Source organism: Microchirus variegatus (assembly GCF_963457635.1).
Source record: "Microchirus variegatus genome assembly, chromosome: 14".
Classification (NCBI taxonomy): Eukaryota; Metazoa; Chordata; class Actinopteri; order Pleuronectiformes; family Soleidae; genus Microchirus; species Microchirus variegatus.
The window spans coordinates 10660571-10682511 of record NC_139815.1 but is presented as its reverse complement, the minus strand read 5'-3'; the positions used below and the strand labels follow the sequence as shown (position 1 = coordinate 10682511).

The 21941-nt window shown below is 40.2% G+C and overlaps 3 protein-coding genes across 3 annotated transcripts; 1 reads left to right on the top strand and 2 right to left on the bottom strand.

Annotated features, from left to right (window-relative positions):
- Nucleotides 1-59: 59 nt before the first annotated feature.
- tubgcp4 (tubulin gamma complex component 4) lies at nucleotides 60-7123 on the bottom strand. The gene is made up of 18 exons (XM_083900662.1): nucleotides 7029-7123; nucleotides 5960-6088; nucleotides 5591-5713; nucleotides 5455-5508; nucleotides 5286-5342; nucleotides 4884-4963; nucleotides 4175-4376; nucleotides 3914-4079; nucleotides 3712-3836; nucleotides 3569-3619; nucleotides 3388-3493; nucleotides 2877-2984; nucleotides 2244-2388; nucleotides 1979-2156; nucleotides 1747-1881; nucleotides 1511-1627; nucleotides 765-904; nucleotides 60-631 (listed from the first exon to the last, which is right to left on the bottom strand). Exons 1-18 carry the CDS (start codon nucleotides 7104-7106, stop codon nucleotides 625-627), a joined length of 2001 nt encoding a protein of 666 aa, XP_083756788.1. The 5' UTR covers nucleotides 7107-7123; the 3' UTR covers nucleotides 60-624.
- A 718-nt stretch (nucleotides 7124-7841) lies between these two features.
- On the top strand, nucleotides 7842-10966 carry cdkn2aip (CDKN2A interacting protein; the record flags this gene model as incomplete). The annotated part of the gene is made up of 3 exons (XM_083901262.1): nucleotides 7842-8089; nucleotides 9151-9275; nucleotides 10336-10966. 3 exons carry the CDS (start codon nucleotides 7842-7844, stop codon nucleotides 10863-10865), a joined length of 903 nt encoding a protein of 300 aa, XP_083757388.1. The 3' UTR covers nucleotides 10866-10966.
- Nucleotides 10967-19972: 9006 nt separating this feature from the next.
- cart3 (cocaine- and amphetamine-regulated transcript 3) lies at nucleotides 19973-20936 on the bottom strand (the record flags this gene model as incomplete). Its single annotated transcript, XM_083900953.1, has 3 exons — nucleotides 19973-20080; nucleotides 20182-20265; nucleotides 20766-20936. The coding sequence occupies 3 exons, from the start codon at nucleotides 20934-20936 to the stop codon at nucleotides 19973-19975; spliced, it is 363 nt and encodes a 120-aa protein (XP_083757079.1).
- Nucleotides 20937-21941: the final 1005 nt, after the last annotated feature.

The following is a 21941-nucleotide window of genomic DNA, read 5'->3' as shown; positions in this document are numbered from 1 at the left end:
CAAGAAGCAAGGTACAGATCATCCAGATTACAAAAAAATGAAAGCATTGATCAGGGATTTGTGATGGTCTCGGGTTTCTGCCAATAAATGGGATTTTGTTCATAATTGTTTACAGGGTTAAAAAAACAATCTAGTGCCCTGATGTTTAACTGATGCGTCCTTAAGCGGTTCAACAACATTGGCTTCAGATTCATGTAACAGAGTGGTTTTACTGTATGTTCTCATCTAACTCGGCAAAAAAAAAAAGTGCATTTAGCAGAAATGCTGAACTATCTGATCTACAGTTTTTCAAACCTTGGTTTTAAACATATGTTACTGCAACAACTTTGGGTTACAATGTCTACTGCATCAAAAACTGTCACTATGCATGAAAAGAAACACATTTACTGCTTATTTCGTTCCCTCTCTGTTGTAGTGAGGCAATCACGGAACATTGTGACGCAGATGTCTGGTGACCTTTGCACACACAAAACAACCGGCTATATCAGATGGCACCAGAAGGGAGTGACTGAATATGATTGGATAATGTTGGATGATCTACACCTTGCAAAGATAACTTTTAATACAAGTGCCACATTAGCAGTGTTATATACAATATTTTCTTCGGTCCACGTTTCGCTCTTCTTAAAAACTGTAAAAAAGCAAAATGTATTTAAATTAATTATTTAATATCAGAAGACTTGTTTAAATTGTCTGCATCGGGACAGTATATAATATTGTATAACTAAAAAAAGCATTTCGTCAGGTTGCATAGCGTGTCCTACCTGCCCAGAGTGCCTCCAGCCTGTGTGTAGTACTTGTTGTAGTCCAGTCTCAGCAACAGCTGAGCCAGGTCAGAGTTAATCTGATGATTCCTCACACTTGAAAGGATCTTGAACAGTAAGGACGACTGCCGCCTGAAACCCTGAAATTTCATTATAGCAGTTTTATTTAAAGGTCTCATATTATATCCTATTTCTCCAAGTTAAACTAGTTCCCTGGTGTCAATGTCTGTGACATGCTTTGGTCAAAAGCTACTGGGAGCTAACAGCAGTTAGCATTTGGAAAAGTGATCATTTGCAGGCTCTAGCAGGCACATTGCTGTCATATATAACATGTATCCACTGGACAGATAAATCGTCTGAGGCTGGAAGTTTGTGTAGAACTCTGTGCTGCACTGTGCAGCCAAGAATAGAACTTTTCGCAGACTTCCGGTTTTCGGATACCGTTGCCCTCGCCAGCACTCTCACGTGTTTTACGGACAAAGCGGAGCTCCACGAGACAGCTATTCCAGGAATTTAGCGTTTTGTGATGTCCCAATGGGTGCGGAAATCAAAATTGTGTTTTATTACCTGTACTTAGACTGAGGAGGACCAGTGGAGTTTTTTCACACTGGCGACTGGTAGGTCCTCCAGAGTCCCAAATTAAAGGATTTAAATGATTAAAAAGTAGATTTTGCATAATATGGGACCTTTTTAAAAAAAAAAAAAACAAACCTTTCTCCAACAACATTAGACAAATAAAATTGTACCTTGACCAGGATGTCGAGCTGAGCAGTTCCCCTCTCGTCCAGAGAGGCCACAGTCTGACTGACCAGTGAGCAGAACGTGAGACACAGCTCAAGGATTTCACTCAGGCAGTGGAAAACCTGAGGACAGGAGCATTTTGTCATGTTTCGAGCATACAGCCTGACTCTAAAATCAAACAATCTCCTCGCTTTTTTTGTGAATTCCAACATACGTTGGAATTCAAAAACGTGATGCGTACCGGCTTCAGGAGGATGAAGGACTGGGCGAGCAGGTTGCTGAGGAAATGGTCGTGGGCTAATCTGATGCTCTCAAAGTCTCTGGTAGAGTTGATCTGCTGAAGCAGCTGAGAGAACTGAGACTCCAGGACGTCCACCTGAAGACGGACAACAGGAAAACGATTAGCTGAAAAAGCAACTTCATATGCGTCTTTCAAACTTTGCAGTTCGCAAATCAGCTCAGGTAACAGTTACCTGTAAGTAGTACTGCAGGTTGTCGATCAAAAACGCCATGTGGTTGCGTAATCTCCACTTGACGGCATCGGTCTGGCTGGACTTGAGATGCTTCCTCTGCATCTGCAGAGCCCAGCAATGCTGCAGCTGCGACTGCACCCGGCGCACACTGAGCAAGTACCTGAACACAACATTGTACCTGACCACAAAGAGAAGGAATGATCAGGAGATGACGCTCACCAGCTGCTCTGGTAGACGGAATAGGAAATCAAAAACAGAAACGGACTTCTCCAAGACGGCAGGAGTGAAGAGGATGTGCAGCGGCCACTGGACTTTGTAGATGAGGCCGAGAGCTGCCCAGCCTGTGGGAGGGACCTCACGAGGGGACGTGTCCTGCGGGGGAGTGGCTCCATCTCTGGGGCCTGATCCATCTGTTTAAAAGAAAACCCAAAGAAACAAACAATTATTAATATAGAAGACTGTGGATCTGTAGTACAGTGAGGATTTACCACATTTAAATTGCAGTTTCACTCTGTAATGAACTGATGTGAAACATGCATTTTAATGCACAATGATCTTTTGATCGTATTATGAGCTGCTAAACTTTGACAGAGAACAGGAATACAAATACTATCTTTTTTTCTATTAAATTATCGGAAAAATAATGTGCACCACAATTTTCCGGGCAAAAAAGAATTCTATCTTTTGACTAACCACTGTGTCTGACCAGCAGTCCAAAACATCCAAAAAGTAAGTATTTGGTGCAATCGAATTGTGAAGCTCTAGTCACAAATAAAATAAATATACCAAACAACTTAATCACTGCAGATGAAGTGCTGTTCTTTCACATTCATTCAGAAAGACCACAGAGTGGTGCTAAATAACACACAAACAAAAAATCAACTTAAGACCTTCAGACCTTTGCTGTCTTTGCCCTGATAGTCCACAGTGAGGTGCAGCAGAGGCAGGAGGTTGTCATCATCCAGCAGCACCTTATGAGCTGCCTGTTGAAAGGCCACGTTCACATCTGTACAACAGAAATCGCATGACATTCATACATTGGCTTTAGGTTTCATCAATTTTTTGTGCCCCTGGAATCACCTCTGGTGTTTTATGTGCTACATGTTTTGCATATGAAGAGCGTGTTTGTCTGTTTGCCTTTGTTGTATCTGCAGCACATGTAGTGTCACAAATTTAAATATAATTTGCTCAATGTTTCCTTAAGTTGCAGTGTGTTGAGTTCATCGTCTCCTCTATGTCAGAGAGAACAACCATTAATCAAATTATATTCCATTAAATGAAATAATATGCGTTATGTATTGTAGTATTCACAAAGGATCAGTACACCAGTATAATATATCTGTATAGCTGAAAGCCATTTTACATTTTGTCTTAGTCAGACAGACACAGTAAAACACATGAAACGTTACCGTGCTCAGTGACAGCTGTCGGTGGCGTCTTCAGCATGTGCTGTGCCAGGTCAATAAAAACCTGGTAGAGCTCACCGCGACCAAGCAAGTAGAAATCTTTAATGATCTGGAAGTAAAACACCAACGTCAACACTGTTCATTCTGCTGTGAGTCATGATCCAGAGCTGAGAGGAGTACAAACCTTGAGCTGTTCGAGCAGATCTGACTCCTCCACCATCAATGTCCATAGGTGCTGCAAGTCAGAAGGATTGTGATGACTTCATGTTGTACTTTTCATTATATGTTATTGAGAGAAGAAAATAATGTGGCACCATATGAGCTCACCTCTGCCACTGTGCTCCTGATGCGATCCATGAGATTTTCAAAGTCCACCAGACTGAACAGAGGCTGCTGTTTGAGTTTGTGCAGCTCAGAAGCAAATGTGTCCTCCTGGTGTTTCAATATGGAGCCTAAAATAAACAAAACAATTAATGAGGCAATACAATTATGCTACCACATATTTTCACATGGATTTTTAGTATAATACCAGCTCTCGACGGATTGTGGTTGTGATTTTCAAACATCTGGACAGATTCCCCCACAAAAAGGATTTTCTCTGCAACTCGGATGGGGATGTAAGAAGGCAGCATCTCTGTTCTGAGAGAGAACTGCTGCAGAGATGGAGCCAGCATGTTCTCCTCCTCAATCAGCCGCTGCACAATAACACAGAAGAATATAATAATAAAAGACTAAGGTGAAACCCTGAGCTATGAGCTCCAGTGTTGTAATGCAGGCCTGAAATTCTCACCAGATCCTGTAGTTCTCTGAGCTGTTTCCCGCTCAGGCCTCCCAGTCCCAGGTCCTCTTCCTCCTCCTCCTGGTTGGCAGCAGCTCCTCCAGCACTGGGACCCTGCTTCACAAAAAACTCCTCGCTTTGGTCCAGCAGCAATCCATGCAACATCCAAGCTGCTAGCTGCTTATACATGACACCATGGCAAACTGCAAGAATCCTGCAGAGCGGCAAAAGATGGGGAAAAAAATGATGGTTTGGTATTTTAATGTGACAAAGATACATGATATGGTCATAAAAGGATGTCATGGTGTCCACTCTGGTGTGAGTCAATGCATATTGCGCACGGTTCTTCAAAGAGCTTTTCTTCTGTTTTTATAACTGCAGGCTAAACAGGTGTGACATTTTATTTGTGTTGTTGAATGAATAGAAATGACATGACTAAATGAGCCCCGAAGTCTCAGCTTTTTCTTTGATGTTTCATCATGACACCCCTGTGGCAGACTTGTCTGCTTGCTCCACTCTAGAACCCTGTGTTTTGTTTGGTTTCCCGTGTTTTGTCTTTTCTAAGTGCCGTGCATTAACCTATAAACACTGCCAGGTTTAAAGAAAAGGACGATTTCCAGTTATATATAATAATACAACAGCGTAAAAGAGACAGAAAAAGTTGTTGTGTCAGTAACACGTCACAACAGAACAGAAACTGATCCAGATGGAAATCACTTACTTTTCTAAGGCCATGCGTACAGGAGGAAGCCCCCCACAACTGTGCTTGTACACTGTCTCCAGGATTTGACAACCATGGATCTAAAGCAGCACATACACAACAGGAAGCACATGTTGATTAGTTGGTTTGCTTAGCGGTGACGGAGGAGCTTACTGCCAACACAGCTCTGAATTCACACAGGATTGGTTTCTTTGTTCAGAGCCATGGCAAAAACATTCACAATTAAACTGATTATAACCCTGGATTTCCTGGTGGATTGTAGCTCCAATTGACTACAACATGCATACTTATATCGCTACTTGTGTATTGCAATAGTTAGGCACAGTTGGAGTTGGTGAACAGTTTCCTTTAGCTAAAGTAGGAGACGGTTTTAGGTGAAATTAATACAGTATATTCCCCTACCTTCTGTGATTTTATAGCCTCTACCACCATCATCACAGAGGGAAATAGTAACTGAAACTGAAAAAAGAAAAAGTACCATGTTAAAACAAACAGAAATGTGTAATTGTAGAAAGATTCTCAACTGAATCTGTAAATATTATCTCCTTAGGTATTTTAATTACTGCTTTACCTGATCGAGCTTGTAATTTACATGTGATATTGTCAGATGAGGATCTCCGAGAAACTGAAACAGATACACACAAGTTGAATTTACTGCCCGTCACATGCTCCACCACTCACTGCTGTTGGCCGTGTTGTCATTTTACCTCTTGTTCAAGGTCCAGCAGGGTCTGTCTGTACGGCTGCAGCATCGAGTCCAGCCCTGTGCAGAAAGCCCGCAAATAAATGCCATGAAGTCCAGTCTGGTTGGGCTGGTTCGTGTGATGTTCCTGCAGAGCAAATTATGCACATATGTTTACATTTTTTATTTCATGTACTAATCATTTATACAATAATTGAACACTTTCAAATGAAGCCACACCACGTAATCCAATCTGAAAGGAAATATAAAGGAAGTGTTTTCTTGGTAAATGTGTTGTTTGGAGAACAATCCTGCAAGCAACATCAACTCCTGTCTGATAAGGTTTCCACAGCTTAAATGTATACACATGTTGTGATGTAGGACTGGAACTCACCTGTTGATGCACATGGCAAGTATGTTGTTCAATGAACTCTGTGAAGCGTATGTAGTCAGAGCCCAGTTTACAGAGTCTGTTGAGGACACTTGTCTCACTGGGGTGAAGGAAAGGCAGGTCCTGGGACACCTGTGGGTAAGATGACATGATTCATGAGCTGAAATACATTAATGATAGGTTTGACTCCAACTAAAGCATTTTTTCTGACCTCACCCAATGGACTACTAGTTTTGCCAAGTGAGCAAAAATAAAAATGAAGGTGTTCCTTCTCCTGCTTCAGTGAGGATTGCATGTGAATTGATCGGTGAACCTTGCTGTGCATCATTTACAGTCCTGCACTTTGACAGAAAATGTGTATTTCTTTACCCTTGTGATGACAACTGACACCTTACATCCAGCGACAAACCTGCATGGTCTCACAGTGTCTACATGAGTTCTGTGGTTTGAAAGAAACCTGAGACTCATGACTGCCAATACCTGTCTATGTGTGGACTTTTGCATGTTAAACCCATTAGAAGGCCACATAAATGTAGAAATGACTGAACATTATCTTTTGGCACAGAAATAACATACAATAAAATCTGATTTATAATCTATGGGAAACTTTATCTCAGTCTTTTGCAAGTAGGATTAGTCAATCAGCATCGATTTGATACTAGTCAAAATCACTGGATCCGTTATCAGAAATTGAGAAACATATAATCTAATTACAAAAGTCCTTAATATTATACAAGAACAGACGGTTCCGGTTAATGTGCACCATCGAAACCCCGAAATAGTGAATCGGATTAATGTCAGTATCTGCAGATCATCAAGGCTGTGATTTTAATTACAGTAGATTCTACTTGATAAGATTCAGAATATTTATGGTAGAACTCAAACTATTGCCACATAATCAAAATCTTTAATAACAGATAAATAGGTAGCTCAAATAAGTCTGTACTTTCAGACGTCAGAGTATAAAATGCCTATTAAATTACAAGTAAGCTACAAAACGTACTGACGCTAGCAGAGCAGTGATAACAGATACGTTGCTGTATCACAGAGCTGTGCTATTTCATTGATTTACCTGCAGACCTGTCCGTTTGTTCCACGTGAAAATTGTCCCCGGGTATCCACTCAGAGCCAACAAGAGCTCGTGAATCATTTTTGGCTCAGTTTTAATTAATTACAACACAATAATGCGGTGGTGAACTTGTCAGTCAATAACCAAAACAACTTGCCGCCGAAGCTGTCGCAAACTATTGACGTCACGACGCAAAGCATCACGGGACATGTGTGCGCAGCGCTGGTTTAGTGGCGGCGGCTATTCACACACGGTCTGTGTCCCTTCGTGCTCACTTTGTCTTTCATGTGTCACAACATCTTTTTGATTAACACGGTGCTCTGCTGCGCTACGAGACGATAGCAAAGTATTTGCAGAAAAGTAAACGAGAGTTCTGCAGCGTCCACGGCGCTTCTGGGAAATATAGTTCTATGTCCTGCTGAAAGTCAATCTTGCGTCATCACTCGGTCATGTAGCTAGCTAACAACACTTCGCATCAGAGAGAGCTTGGTATGTTACTACATAAAATCTCAATTTTTACTGCTGTTGTTACTATTGTTATTAAGCTTGGCAGGAATTTGTGATCATCTTCGCGACCGTTGTCGGTGCTAATGGTCATCGGCTATCCGTTCGTTGTAACATAGCAACAGTTGCTAAAGTCTGTTTGTATTTGGACTTAGCTTTCCTAGGATACAGGCTACAAAACACAGCGGTGTGTGGTCGAACAAAAGAAGTAGTTACACGCCTGTCTCCTGGCTTGTGCTGTGTGTTTTGTGCATCTTATTGGAATTAATAGTGAGTTTTCACTTCTCATACCCAGTGTTTGCCACTGCAGGGATGGCGGAGGAGAGGAGCGGAGAAGATATAGTTTCAGAGTACCTGGGCCAGAACCCGCACCTGGCCCCCTGGATTGACTCGCTCAGGGGGTATTGTGAGACCAACAAGCAGTGGGTCGCTCGGAGAGAGTTCATATTGAGAAATATGGAGACTTTCCCAACAGTGGAGCCGGGGGTCCCCAGCACCGGTCTGGATAAGCTGATATCTCTGTCTATGGTCTGGGCCAATCACGTTTTCCTCGGCTGCAGGTAAGATGAAGCACTGACAAAACAACAACAGCAGAATGATCAGCTTCAGGGAGCAAAGATCAAGGTCCTCAGATGAGGCGTGAATTGTCCTTGTTCTTTTGATAGCTGTTTATTTCCTGCAAACCCAATGACACGGCCTCCAACACACTCTTTATACCTGCCTTGCCACTAACATGGAGTGGATGTCATTTAACTGTCTAGGTCACCCTACCTTATCCTTAAACTCCATAAAAACCTTGTACAGGGGGGAAAAGTGGGAAAGAAAACTCAGGAAGAGCCACAGAGGAAGGATCCCTCTCCCAGGATGGACAAACATGTAGTGGGTGTCGTTCTACAGAAACGGATTCAGCAGTTTACAAAAACGCCAAATTCACAGAGTAGAAATATATATATATACATAAGTAACATCAATGATCGATGTAGAAAATAGCAGGAATTGTAACCGAAGCTAATAGAAGAGAGGCCTGTGGTCACAATAACAGTAAAATCAACCAGTATTAATATATATATTGATAGTAATACTAATGAAGATGGCATAGTTCCTATTTTTAATGGAGTCTGACACTGCATGGCCTTCTTTCTGATAAAACAGAAGTCTTCTTCATTGGACCAAATTCACTTCTACTAACAATTCAACTAAGCATTGTCTCACTCATCCCTCATATTAATTCCTCTGCAAGAAATATTGGAATCCAGTTTTACAACAGTCTAAATTTAGACCACATAAATAAACATATTCACACACGTTACCTCCAAAAAAAGAAACTTGGCTCAAATCAAACCCATGCTTTTCCACAGACACGTGAAGCTATTAATACATACCTTCATCCATCTCTCATGCCATTACTGCAGTGCCCTACTCTCATTTGCCAAATATAATTCCGACCACACAAATCCTTGTAATCTCTGTGGAACAGCCTCCCCCAATTGTCAGAAATGCAAATACATTCAAAACGCTTCTAAAAACACATTTGTTTAAATTATAGCCTTCAACTTTAAGTTGAAACTGTGTTTTAAAAGGTGCTGCATGAATAAAATCTTACTTACTTTTCACTCCACAGCTACCCACAGACTGTAATGGACAAGATCAAGGAGATGAGTGAGGGGATAGTTGTTCAAGATGCTCCTGTTCGCAGAACCACAAAGGATGAATCTATGGTGAAAGGAAAGCGGAGTTCTATATCTGGTAATGCAATACACATTTTCACTAAAGTAGACGTAGTAAGTAAGCGTAAAGTGCACTTTATGATTTGGTTGAAACCAGAACATTTTCAGGTGTGAAAACATTCCTGTGTAGAGGTTCATAGACATGTCTTTTTCTAATATGATACACAGAATTGCTCAACTTAAATAAACATTTATTGAACAACCTTCATGGTCTGGCTCTCCCATCTGCATTTTGTCCCTTACTTGTGTATATTGAATAAAATAAACTAAATATTAAACATATGAAACTGGTAATCAACATACTAAACTTTTTAAATATTACTATGCAAATGGTGTGGGCAAACAAAACAAGAAACACTTCTTCTTGAGCAGGAAATATCGGGTTTGACACCCAGCAAGCTGTCTTTCTATATGCTGTTAAATAACGGCATAATTGCAGACATAAGGATTTGCTTTATCAGAAGCTTAGTATTGCAAGGTTATTAGTAATATAAGCAAAATATCATCTCTGTTTCTTTCTTGTCGAATCTCATCGCTGTTGTGTGCCATAGATAAAAATTTGGCAGTATGCTATAGTTCATTTAATGAATACTGTCTCACTTATAAACATTCTGAATTGTTTATAAGTGAGACAGCTTTACTGCATTCATAAAATTACCTATAGCATACCGCCAAACAGAATGCTATAGGTATGCTATAGGTATTTTAATGAACGCAGTGAAGAGCTGTCACAATTATAAACACAGAGTTGTTTTCCTGGTTACCTTAAGTAGCCTTTAAACATGCTGAGGGTGGCAGCAACTCCCACAAACTTCCTGTTGCTTGTTATGGACCACAAACATCTCTCAGTGCTCTTTTCTGTTGCAGCAGGGTGTGAGTGTAATTACATGCTTTTCTTCCTTTTTTTTCTTTACACACCCACACCTGATGCTGGAGACGGTTTCCTCATTAGATGGTGTTTCTTTGTTTGAGCAACACTGTTCCCTGCCCGTTGTGTCATTTTGTTGCAGAGGTTGATGCTGAGAACTGTGTGAAAAGAGCTAAATGTGGCCCTAACGAGATTGACTGTCGACCCACAGGGAGAACAGCGACGTGGCCGATGAGTCAGAAAGCAGGACCTCAACCACAGGCTCCAGCAGAGTACCAGCCTTTCTTTAACCGCCTCTACAAGGCAGTGGCCTGGAAGTTGGTGTCAGCCGGGGGCTTTGGTCCCAACATGGACCATTTTGAAGTCCTTCGTAGTTGCGTTGAGTCATGTAAACAGACCTTGACCTGTGTGTTTGTGCCACTGAAGGACATCACAGGCCTCCCGACAGGTCGCACACAAAAAGAAGGCCACGTGTGTGAAATTCGCTGTCAGACTGTCTACATGGGTACAGGATATGGCCGAGATGAGTCTGCTTCTAGAGCCATGGCTGCCAAAGAAGCCCTTAAAGCCTTTCAGGGGCGAAAAGTGACAGTTAAGATCTGTAAACGTAGGTTCAAAGGGAGAGATGTGGAGGATTTGATTTTGTTGGACGAGCAGCCTCGGAATCAGGGCTTTCCTCCCGCACTCAGTTACCCTTTTCAGGACATGCAGCAGCAGCAGAAGGAGGAGGGTTCTTCCTAAAGAAGCCAAACTGTGATGTCTGCTCGATAGTGATCCCAGCTGGAGAATCAATAAGTGGAATTGACAGAATGGGGCTACTGAAGGAATTCATGACTGTGTCAGGACCAGACTGTTACCACGATCGTCATATAGTAACTTTGACCATTCAATATAATTTCCCACTTAACTTTGGTATCAAAATGCAGGAAAAAGATGGTGAGACAAACATCAAAATGTGGTCTTTAAAACTGCCAAATAACAACCTTACACTATAGTGATAACCTTTTCAACCTATTTCAGGTTTATAGATGATACACATAACACAGAGAAACTGTGTGTGGAGTTCGAGCATGTGCCATTACTTAAAAATCAAAGCCTCTGGAAAAAAAAAAGCACCACTGCCAGTGTGATTTCGTATCAAGGGTAGATTAAAATACCACCGTAATATCTCAGGAGAAAATCCTGTATTGATGTGATTATTTTTTTCAATGCTTCTGAAATGAGAAACATTAACCCCCTTTAATCATTCCACTCGTTTTTGTTTCTGGTGATTTCACTGAATGTTACTGGTTTGTTGACATGGCAACGGTTTAAGTTTTTTCTGTTCTACTGCTTATGTACACGGGAACCAAAAGTCTCACAAACAAACTAATAACATGTGGTTCTAGAGGTTTGATGGGGTCCAGACTCTTAACTAACACGCTTATTTTCCTTATATTATGGCCTTTAGTGTTCACACCGGATGAGAGCACGTCATTGATTGAGTATCAAGTATCAAACCACCAAACTTGTTGATTTAGTTGCGCTAACTGTAGGTGACTGTTGGATGTTCTATAAATATGGTTTTTCTAACTGTTCCCATTAACACTTGCATTCAAATGTTGTTTCTTGAGACAGGGTGGACTTTCTGATTCTCCTCTGATTCGCACTTTACATTTATTAGCGCAGGACCAGGTCTTTATTTTACGTGGAATAATGCTGCTCTGAATGTGGTTAGTATAATGGTGATCCAATCCAAATGCAATATTAACCTGCTGTAAACCGCTGGACAGTGATTTTAACAACCTGTCAACCACAGTTTCTACTGGCAAAGTAAAGCTATACATTATTTTAAGTTTAAATTTAATTCCAAGGTGGACGTATATAGAGTTATAAGCATTCACGTTCTTTTTGATTTCTTGGTCAGTTATAGTACCAATTATACTGTGAGCTTTTATTTCATTATCCGAGTTTAGAAAAACAGAGATCCACATATTGTTGATAATATCAGGGTTTCATAGTTAGGAATATTCACTTAATACAGTGATATCAAGCATGTACTGTTAAAATGTGTGTGGAAGTCAAGTGCTGGTGTGATTATTTTTCAGTTGAAGTTAAACAGGGTTGCATTGAAGTGTGAAGTATCTACACTGGTTCATGTTACTGTATGTTTACACCAGTGGTTCTGTTTCGATATGTTTTTTTTTTTTTTTAATAAACATAATTTAAGCAAGAAAACTCTTATGTGGTTTCTATTCAACACACTGGCCATTTTCAGGACTGCAACTTTATATTGGGTAGTGACTGTTTGAAATGGAATCAAGGTAATCCTTGGAATTCTTAAGTTCAGATGGATTGTCACGTAGCTCCTCATTAGTGGTAATTGGCGAGTTTGGACAGAAGTGTAGAGGATGAGTCAGTTCCTTATTATAATAGATGAATGTAATCTCACCCTGACCTGAGTGACATGCATACCCCCCTGCAGTAGAAACAGCAATTGTTCATATCAAACAGGATGCCTGTTTCGGCCTCATCAACACAGTCGATTGACTTCACTTCTCTGGACAGTCGGTGTCCTTAATTGTGTTGGCGGTGGACGTGTGTTCACTTTCATTAAAAAATTAAACTGGTGAAGCACCTCTGCCACTCAGTTTGTTTTTTTTAATTTAACATTCTGACTGTTCCTACCCTTAGAAAAAAGTAGTGTATCTAAGTGTACTACGAGTATACTTAAAGGCGCCATATGTAAGAATGTGGCCAGAAACGGTTACTGCACTCAAATTCAAATTCGTTTTCTCCGCCGTTGTCGCTCAGACGTAATGTAACTGGCAACCCGTGGTTGCTCGGTAGCTGAGACTCTACTGACTGCAATGATTGGTAGATGGCGGTAGATGGCGCCACATGCCAAAACATGATTTGCGGTCCGCAAAAATATGTTTTTATGCAAATATTTTGGCTGTACTGTTGTTGTTGGTGAGTTCAGTATGTTATATGAACATTATTCCTGAGTCTCTGTATTAGGAGGATTTTATAGTCAGTTGCTTTAAATTTATTACATGATGCACCTTTAACAGAGGCAGTTGACTTTGCTTTTTATGTACTATATTTTATATACTTGAGAATATTATAGTGAATTCCACTTGGCTTTTACTGAAAAGCATAAACAGAAGTCTCAGACATTAACAAGTACATTAATACACTTACACTTATACTTTAATACTAAAGCTTATACTTGTACTTTAGTATACTTTTTACTTCTTTAAAACATTTTTATTCTGATAAATGTAAGCACAAGTCAATGTCTTGACCTTATTCTCGACTCTTATTCTCTTTATACTTTTCAGTATAAGCCAAGTATAATTCACAATGCTATTCCTAAGTATACAAAATATAGTATATAAAAAGTCAACTTCAAGTATACTGTCTCAGTTTTAGTATAAAATAAGTATACTCATAGTTCACTTGAATAAACTACTTTTTGCTCAGTGAATATTTCCAACAAAATCTATAAAGATGAGGACAATCATGTAATGCAGAGATATTAGTATCACACAGACAGGGTTATTATAATATAGATTATAATCGCCTTTAATCTTCATTTAACCATCTTCACAGATTATATGAACAGCTCTGATGAGCAGAATGAGATGTGTGTTTTTCTGTGTCACTTAATTGGTCTCGGTGTTCACCACAGGAGGGCGACAGTGCTCATTTTGTGACTCTGAGCTCATGAGTGGGACTGGATTATGTCTCTGTTCTGTCTCTTCATGTGTGATCCCAGTCTGGTTTCATGATGAGATCAATAATCTGTGTGGATACTGATACCAGTCTGTTTATGGAGTTATGTGTTAAACCAGGGTTTCTCAATCCTGGTCCTGGGGACCCACTGTGCGTGGCATGTTTTAGACGTTTCCTTGCTGCAGCACACCTGGTTCAAATGAATGGCTCATTATCAGGCTCCTGCAGAGTGTGTTGATGAGCTGACCATTGGAATCAGGTGTGTTGAAACAGGGAACCATCTAACACATACAGGGCATTGGTTCCCCAGGACCAAGATTGAGAAACCCAGTGTTAAAATGTGTTTTCCAGATGAGAATGGACCTCTCCTAAGTGATGTGCCCTGAAGAAGAACTCCATAAAGTGTCATGACCCTGCTGTAAGTAGACAAGCCTACGTGTCTAAATCTATCAAGTGTATAAATAACATGTGTGCTTGACTTGATACTTTTTTTTCATCTTTAAACTGTTTTGGTACTTGTAGTAGTATACTTTCTTTGTAGCGGTACATTGAATACCATGCTTTGTGTTGTGAGAAACTTCCAGTTAGTGGCATCTTCTACCACATTTCCTGTTTTTCCACTGGTATGCGGTTTCCACAATCAACACAAGAGAGCTTGTTCTGTTTTTTGATATCATTCATTAATTCAATTTTCATTATTTACGGTTTTTCTAACATTCTTTTTATTGAACATTTTCAAAATTCAGTCCAGTACAGTGCGTACAGATTATATGAGATATGTAGCAAATCCAGAATCCACCCACTGCAATTATCTCAAAGGTCCTTGTTAGGGCTTACATTTCAGACAGTTGCACTCTGAGTTCTCAGGTACTGGATCTTAACACTTTGTCAAACTTTGCTTTAAAAAGGTCATTCTGACTGCTAATATGAAATCTTAGTCTTTTTCCAGAGAAATATAGTCTGATATCAAAGACTTCCACAGATATATTGAAGGAGGCTCATCTCCTACTCATTTGTTCATAACAACCTTTCGGCCAAACTTAAGCAAAACATGTACAGTGTTCTTATGCGATTCAAGGATATATGCCAATAAACATAATATTGGATCAGGCTGTATAGTTGCTGCTTAATCACCACAGTAACCTCATCACATACAGATTGCCAAAACTGTTGAATCTTTTCACATTCCCAGAGGCAGTGAAATCTTGTCCCTAAAATAATCTTACATTTGGGCAGTTTGGAGAGGCCCCTGCTGTATATTTTCATTATTTACTATTTTTCGAGTGTCCATGAGATAAGTGGCAGTGGAAAGAGGTTCATACGTTTGACTAACACTGAGCCACATGTATGTGGTGTTGTTGCTTTTCAAACCTTGATTTATCTGAATTTTTTGATACTCATCAGCCGTAGCCGTTGTGATGCATGAAGTATACGCTGAAACATGACAAGAACAGTTGGAGTGTCATGTTCTAAATCAACTCCAGAGCCTACAGCGTCGTCTGGTGTCATTGAGCCATTTACACCTTCCATTCCGTCTCCATTCATCACCTGCTTCATAGAACCTTACCTGTCTCTCATTTGTTCTCTCAGTCTTGCTGTCACTAATGCTACTTTTCATTATTAACCTCGCTGTCAAATTATCACACAAAACCGATCACTTCTCTCGGTTGGGCAGTAGCTGCAGGTTTGCGCTGTCTCACTCCGATCAAGTGGAATGTCTTGAGTTATACCCTGAAGCAATCGATGACAAAACTTCTCTGTCTGGAGAAAATATTGCTGTGGGAATTAAGATAAAGTGACTCATTGTCATTCTGACAGCTGTGAATGTTTCTGGTTATCCAGAGTTTATTAAAGGAAAGCAAGAGGGATTGTCTTAATCAATCATGCATCCATGCATCATACGCTTTTTACCAAAAACAAAATGTGGAAAAGCTCCAGAAACAACCTGTAGCTTTACGTTTGCATGCTAATCTTCTTAGTTTGAATAATAGCAATGTTTTCTAGTTGGTACTTCACAACACCTCTATGATATAGTTGTGATATGTTGAAGAAAATACATTTGTTTTATTTTGTTTCTTATGTCCATAACAACATTACTCGGCGTTAGGGTTTCTCAATCCTGGTCCTGGGGATCCACTGCCATGTTTTAGATGTTTCCTTCCTCCAACACAATTGATTCTAATAAAAACTCTTATAAATAAAAGTGCTAAGTAGAACCATATAAGGTTATTCAGCTTGTCCTCATACGAGAACCCTTTTTGGTTCCAGGTAGAACCATTAGTGTTACCAAGAACCCTGGAAAAACCCTTTCTTCGGGTTTTCCACGGTTCTTGGTAACACTGATCGTTACCTTTCTACGGGTAAGGGTTTTTCAGAAGCAAGTGGTTCCAGGTAGAACCTCAAACCTTTGTAGAAGAACACTTTTGGAACCCTTATTTCTAAGAGTGTACTTGCTGATGAGCTGACCATTAGAATCAGGTGTGTTGGAGCAAGGAAATGTCAAAAACAGGCTATAAGGAGCATGTTTTGATGTTTAATTTCCCTCAGTACGTAGGAACGCAATGCATCACATATTCCTAAACAATTCAACAAATTAACACCAAACTTATTTAACTCTAACAAATTAGGTGCAGCTTGCGCTGAGGGAGTTGTTGGATTTTGTGCGAATAAATCAAAGTGTTGGATAAAAAAATTAAGAGTCTGAACCATTGATGATACCGGAGGTAAAGTCAGGGGATCGATACATTTTCACTGGGATTCATTTCGATGGAGACCTGAGGGTCTAGATTTTACCAGGAACCTATCCATCAGACGTTGAGATTGAGGCAAACCACTCTGTCTTCAAATGACCGTGCCAGTCCAGGTAAACGGTTGACCTGCTGGTGGCAGTAAGATCATCCTTTAGGAACTGTCAAGCAGTGTGCGTGTGTGTGTTAAAATAACTGTTAGTATGAATAAAAGTGTGAGTTTTAATAGAAAACGCAAAAAAAATTGTATAGGTGACCCCAACCTTTTGAACGGTAGTGTACTTATGGGTAGTATAATTTAGTATTTATCATTTTAATATTTTATAATTTAAAATAAAACAGTAAACCTCTCTTAAATATTACACACTGGACTGAAAGGATGTTAATTCTACATACAAGATCATATGTTGCTTATTTCTGATGAATGATTGTGACTCAGAGAGCGAAACCTCAGTGAAGCAGAGTGTCAGTCCTTCATGTTTTGAGCCCAGAGAGTCAGTCCCTCCACCTGTCTGTGAAATATTTATGATGAAAACAGCTTTTCCGAGAAATAACTGGGGGAAAAAAACAGGGGAATGTGTCAGTCGGGTGTTTGAAAGCACAAAAATGCAATCATGTTTTTAGGTCCAAGCTGACCTCCCAGATGTCTCAAGTGCGTGCGCACACACACACGCAACTACACAAAACTGGTCCAAGTGAACATTTTGTATGTGTCTCTTCTGTATTTCTGATGACTGCTGACAGGCAGCAGCAGAGTGGAAAGTTGGATAAGAGGTGTGCACAGTGACGTGGAATATGAAAACACAGAGGGCTTGAATTTTCAGGTCAACTGAAACATCAGTGAGGTGGAAAAACGACATCAGAGGAAACTTTAAGTCCGTGATATATCATTGTTTACAAGACTAGTGCAGTGCCTGTAGGAAGTATGTATTCTTATAGTGGGAGCTGAAGAAGATTTTTCAGTTATGGTAATGCATGATAAGGAACGTAAACGCAGGTTGCACAGTGTTTGTATTATGTTAGCCCTACGCTAATGCTAATCGTAGCCGCGCTGGCTTACCTTAGGAAACAGGTTTGCCAAGTTATTGGTGAATGGACACCATCTTCGTCGTTTCAGTATAACACCATGTTCTGTGGTGAACCGTGTGAAAATGTCTCACCCACCGTGAGGACAGCCTGTTCACTCCCACCTCCCCGCTCCAGACAGCGCAGCTGCTGCTGATGAGCCGCTGCCTGCCTGGTGTAGCGTGTTGAATCAGTGAAAATCAAGGATGCACACCATCAGGCCATGCTCAACCCATATCCAAAGTCTTAGGGCGATCTGACTAACGGTCAGCGAGATATGCCTGTCACAGACAGACACACACAGACGCAACTTGCTTTATAGATCGATGAATCTAGACGTTGATTAGCTTTATTTCCCTGACACATGCTTTATCCACTCAACCACCATTTCTTAACGAACACCTGTTCAACTACTTTTGTTCTACTATCAAACATAAACATGATGTTCAGTGAAACGTACTCAGACTACAGAACAGCCCATTTCTGAGAGCTGTTTCCAGATCAAATATTATTGTCTGACTTTAATGTATGTCGCACCAGGCAGACAGAGATGAGTCAATTACCTTTTGATGTCTTTATTGAACCAAACCATCCAGTGCTTGTGCAACTGAACCTTTGGATTTATCTCCAATTCATAAACCTCCTCTGGCAGCAGGAGAATATTGGAATCATTCTTTCTACAGAGGAGTTCCGACATGATCTTCCTTCCATCCATTATCTACCGCTTTATCCTCCAGACATGATCTTGTTCCACAGTAAATATTTAGTGCTGAGGTCCAGGCTGTGTTCTGCATCATGGCACATTTGGACAAATCCACAGGGGTGAAAGTTGCACATTTTACTAAATCTTCACTATTCATTTCTCTCATTATAATACGTAGGTCACCACTTTGAACTATTTGGATTGTTATTTCTTGAAGGTTACTATGAACAGAAATGCTCCCACACCATGAGTTCTAGACATTTAAAGCAAAACACTTCATGATAATATAGATATACCGTGAGTGTAAGACAGATGTGGCTCAGGGGATGGAGCAGGTTGTCCATTACTTACAGGGTCGGTGATGTGAAGTGCCATTGGTGTCTGGTTGCTTAATATTTTTTGAATAACAATATACCATATAACCTTCTCCAAATTTGAATACATCCAATGATTTGTCATTTGCTTTCAACACGGATTTCTTCACTTGAAAGTAGTTTCTCTGTGTCTGTGCCCTGCAGGTTCAATCATTCTCACTTCATTCATGTTTTAACGCTGGACTGTGATTGGCTCCAAACGAGCTACGGTGTCACTGCAGATCCCTATGTTAAATTTAGAAAAATAAATAAATAAATCATATAGACTGACGCAAACAGACAATGGTTACAAGCCAAAGTGACAAAAAAGAAAGTCAAAAACAATGACGCAATATTGCGTATCCCATCTTTTTTTAACAGGTTAATGTGAAAAAACTGTGAAGTGCCAACATCAAAGTGAAACTTGAAATAGGCACATACGTGCAAATTGTTTTCATACAACTATTTTTAATTTGACGTCACTAAATCTGCACTCAGAGACTGTAGCAGCACAGGAAATAGAACTCTCATGTGTTCCTGTCCTTTGCAGGTTTCATTTGAAGACCCCACCCTGTTTTTTTTTTTAATCAATGGAGCCCCCCCCCCCACCTTCCACTCCACCCACCCCAATATGTGATGGTTTTAAACACTATCGATAGCGCTGATATAATCATCATCATACAGTTTTGGCTATGATACTGGGGTTGCAATTCACTCAGACATGTGCCTTTTTATATAGTGGTGTTTACATGACTCAGCAGATTTAAAAAGAATATGCAGCCACTCCACTGCTTTACAAAAACAAGATGATCCACAGTTTATTGACGTTGTTGCTATGAGTCACACACAAAACATCAATGTGAGACAACATAGTGCAGGTTCATGTGACAGATTTCATATCAATCCAAGGTTGCACTTTAAGACTTTGGTGTGAATGTGGTCCTCATGTGACTTTATTATTTCTTATGTCTCCTGTGTCACAACATTGATCCTGTGGGTGTACTACACACACACACACACACACAAAGTGGTTCTGAGTATTTACAGTAACTGTGATTCCATCACAATATCCTTACAGACATGTAGTTTTTCTGTGATATTTGAATATCTACATCATAGAAATACTCCTTTTTTTCTGTAAAGGAGGGATACTGTGCCCCCACATGCTCAGCTCTGCATACAAAAATATGACATTAATAACAAAGTAAACCGAGTGGCAGTTCTTGTCCTTTTTCTTTCGTTTCCATTCACATCTGACGAGGCTCATAAGCACTTCAGCAGGAAAAAGTTGCAGAACGCGCCCCGGGGACAGTCGCACATCTTTCCGATCCGCGCTCCTTTTCTCACGGCGCACTGTTCCCCGACATCACACTGAGACAGAGAGAGAGAGAGGTTAGATTGTCTCCATCCACTTATTGCTGCCACACATATATTCATGCATTCATCAATACATAAATACAGTAAATATTTACCGTTGGGACTTGTCCAAATTTCTTTTCCCACAGAGGCAGTCGCTTAGTCTGCAGCTTTTCAAGAACTTCCTGTAAGGCTCCAAGCTGCACACGCACGAAAACAGCAGTGTTCGTTGTCTTTCAATTCACATTATACAGATGTATAAAACATTTAGAAATACGTATAATGATGCAATAAGAGAAAATCGTTATATCGTTGGTTAGGGACATGGAATACATTTAAAAAAATATATATATATTTTTCAGCAAAAACAACAACAATAATTTGCGTTAAATGATTTTGTATTAATATTTGGTGTTTTTAAGAGCGCACACGCACCTCAGCAAAGTATGCAATATCACAGACCATAACAAAACCAGTTTGTATGGAATAAAATAAATAAGTAAATATGCAAATCAAATGAAATTAAACGCCAATAAATCGAACATGACAAAATGGCACACATTTATGACATTTATTGAGAGCATAAACTGAAGATTCACTTTGTTTTTTTGACTTTAACTAAGACAACTAACATGCAAAAACAAACGTAAACAATTGTTCGATTAAAAAAAATAATAATAGTGACCATATCAAATCTTACCAGTTGCTTCTCGCTGGTCAGGTTCGGACCTTTGGGGTAAAAGTCCCGCAGCGCTCTGGGGCTCAGCTCCTCCTCGGACTCCTCGGTGTCCATCACTTCGACTCCAAAGGCGCTGGAGAGCAGCAGCAGCGCGCACAGGAGCGCACCGCGCAGCAGCCTGGAACTCTGCATGGTCCTGACGCACGGCAGCAGCAGCATGTGGCAATATCTTACTTTGCGAAATTGTGGCTCCTCCGCGCCAAACACCTTTTTATCTCACGCCTGCCATTTGCTCGCTCCACCTTATCCTTTGATCCCCCCCCCCCCCCCTCGCCCCATCGCCCCTTCTTTGTCATGCGTAACAGCTGCTTTGGGTGAGTCATACCGTAAAAGTTGCTGGGCAAACTATGCCTCAAAAAAACCAACAACAGCCATACAGTTACTGTTGGCGTAACGGATTACTCGTTACTCGCCAGATTATGAAGTGATGATCTGTGAAGTGTTGATGAGCATGAAGACAGTTGATTGTGGATCAGAAAACCACACTGTTATAATACAACCTCAAAGAACGAATGATACTGTTCTTCTGCAGAGTGTATTACATTATTTGTATTCCAACTTCAGTAAATGTCATTTTTCTATTAATACCCAGAGTGGTATTTGCAGCCTCTCCATCATCCACTCAGTGACTCCATCAGCTCATCCTGTAAATCCAAAACCAAACAGCACTGAGAGGATAAGCTGTCCTTGTTACTTTTTCTCTTTTGTAAAAGTCAAGAGTTTGTGTATGGAAGTTAATCTGGAGCCTGGTGTCCTGTAACACTAGCCGATGAGATCAAGTCACTGTTTGAAACAAACAATAAGGAATATGGTCACAATGTATTTTATTTGGGAAGAATAGGTAGAACATCACTTATAATACAGAGTGAGCTTATCAGATTGTGTAGCTTATGTACAGTTCTGAGTGACATGGTCGAAAATTTACTCTCAACAAAAATATAAACGCACAAAGAAAAACTTGTAGTTATTGTTATGTGACAAAACAGAGTAACTATCCAAAAATAACAGTACAACTTTATCAATAAAGTGGCTTTAATTTGCGAGCATTAGGATCAATTTCAAAACAAAAGTCCTGGAGTAATGGCAGGAAGAACACAATGGGGGTCGATGATCCAAGTTCACAAACTTCAATCACAT

Excerpts from the sequence above, each read along its gene's own strand:
- tubgcp4 (XM_083900662.1), bottom strand. The coding sequence starts at position 7,106 with ATGATTCACGAGCTCTTGTTGGCTCTGAGTGGATACCCGGGGACAATT. Across the intron at positions 5,714-5,959 it reads CTTGCCATGTGCATCAACAG|GAACATCACACGAACCAGCC; the intron begins GTGAGTTCCAGT and ends TTTGCTCTGCAG. Across the intron at positions 2,389-2,876 it reads TCAGGGCAAAGACAGCAAAG|ATGGATCAGGCCCCAGAGAT; the intron begins GTCTGAAGGTCT and ends TCTTTTAAACAG.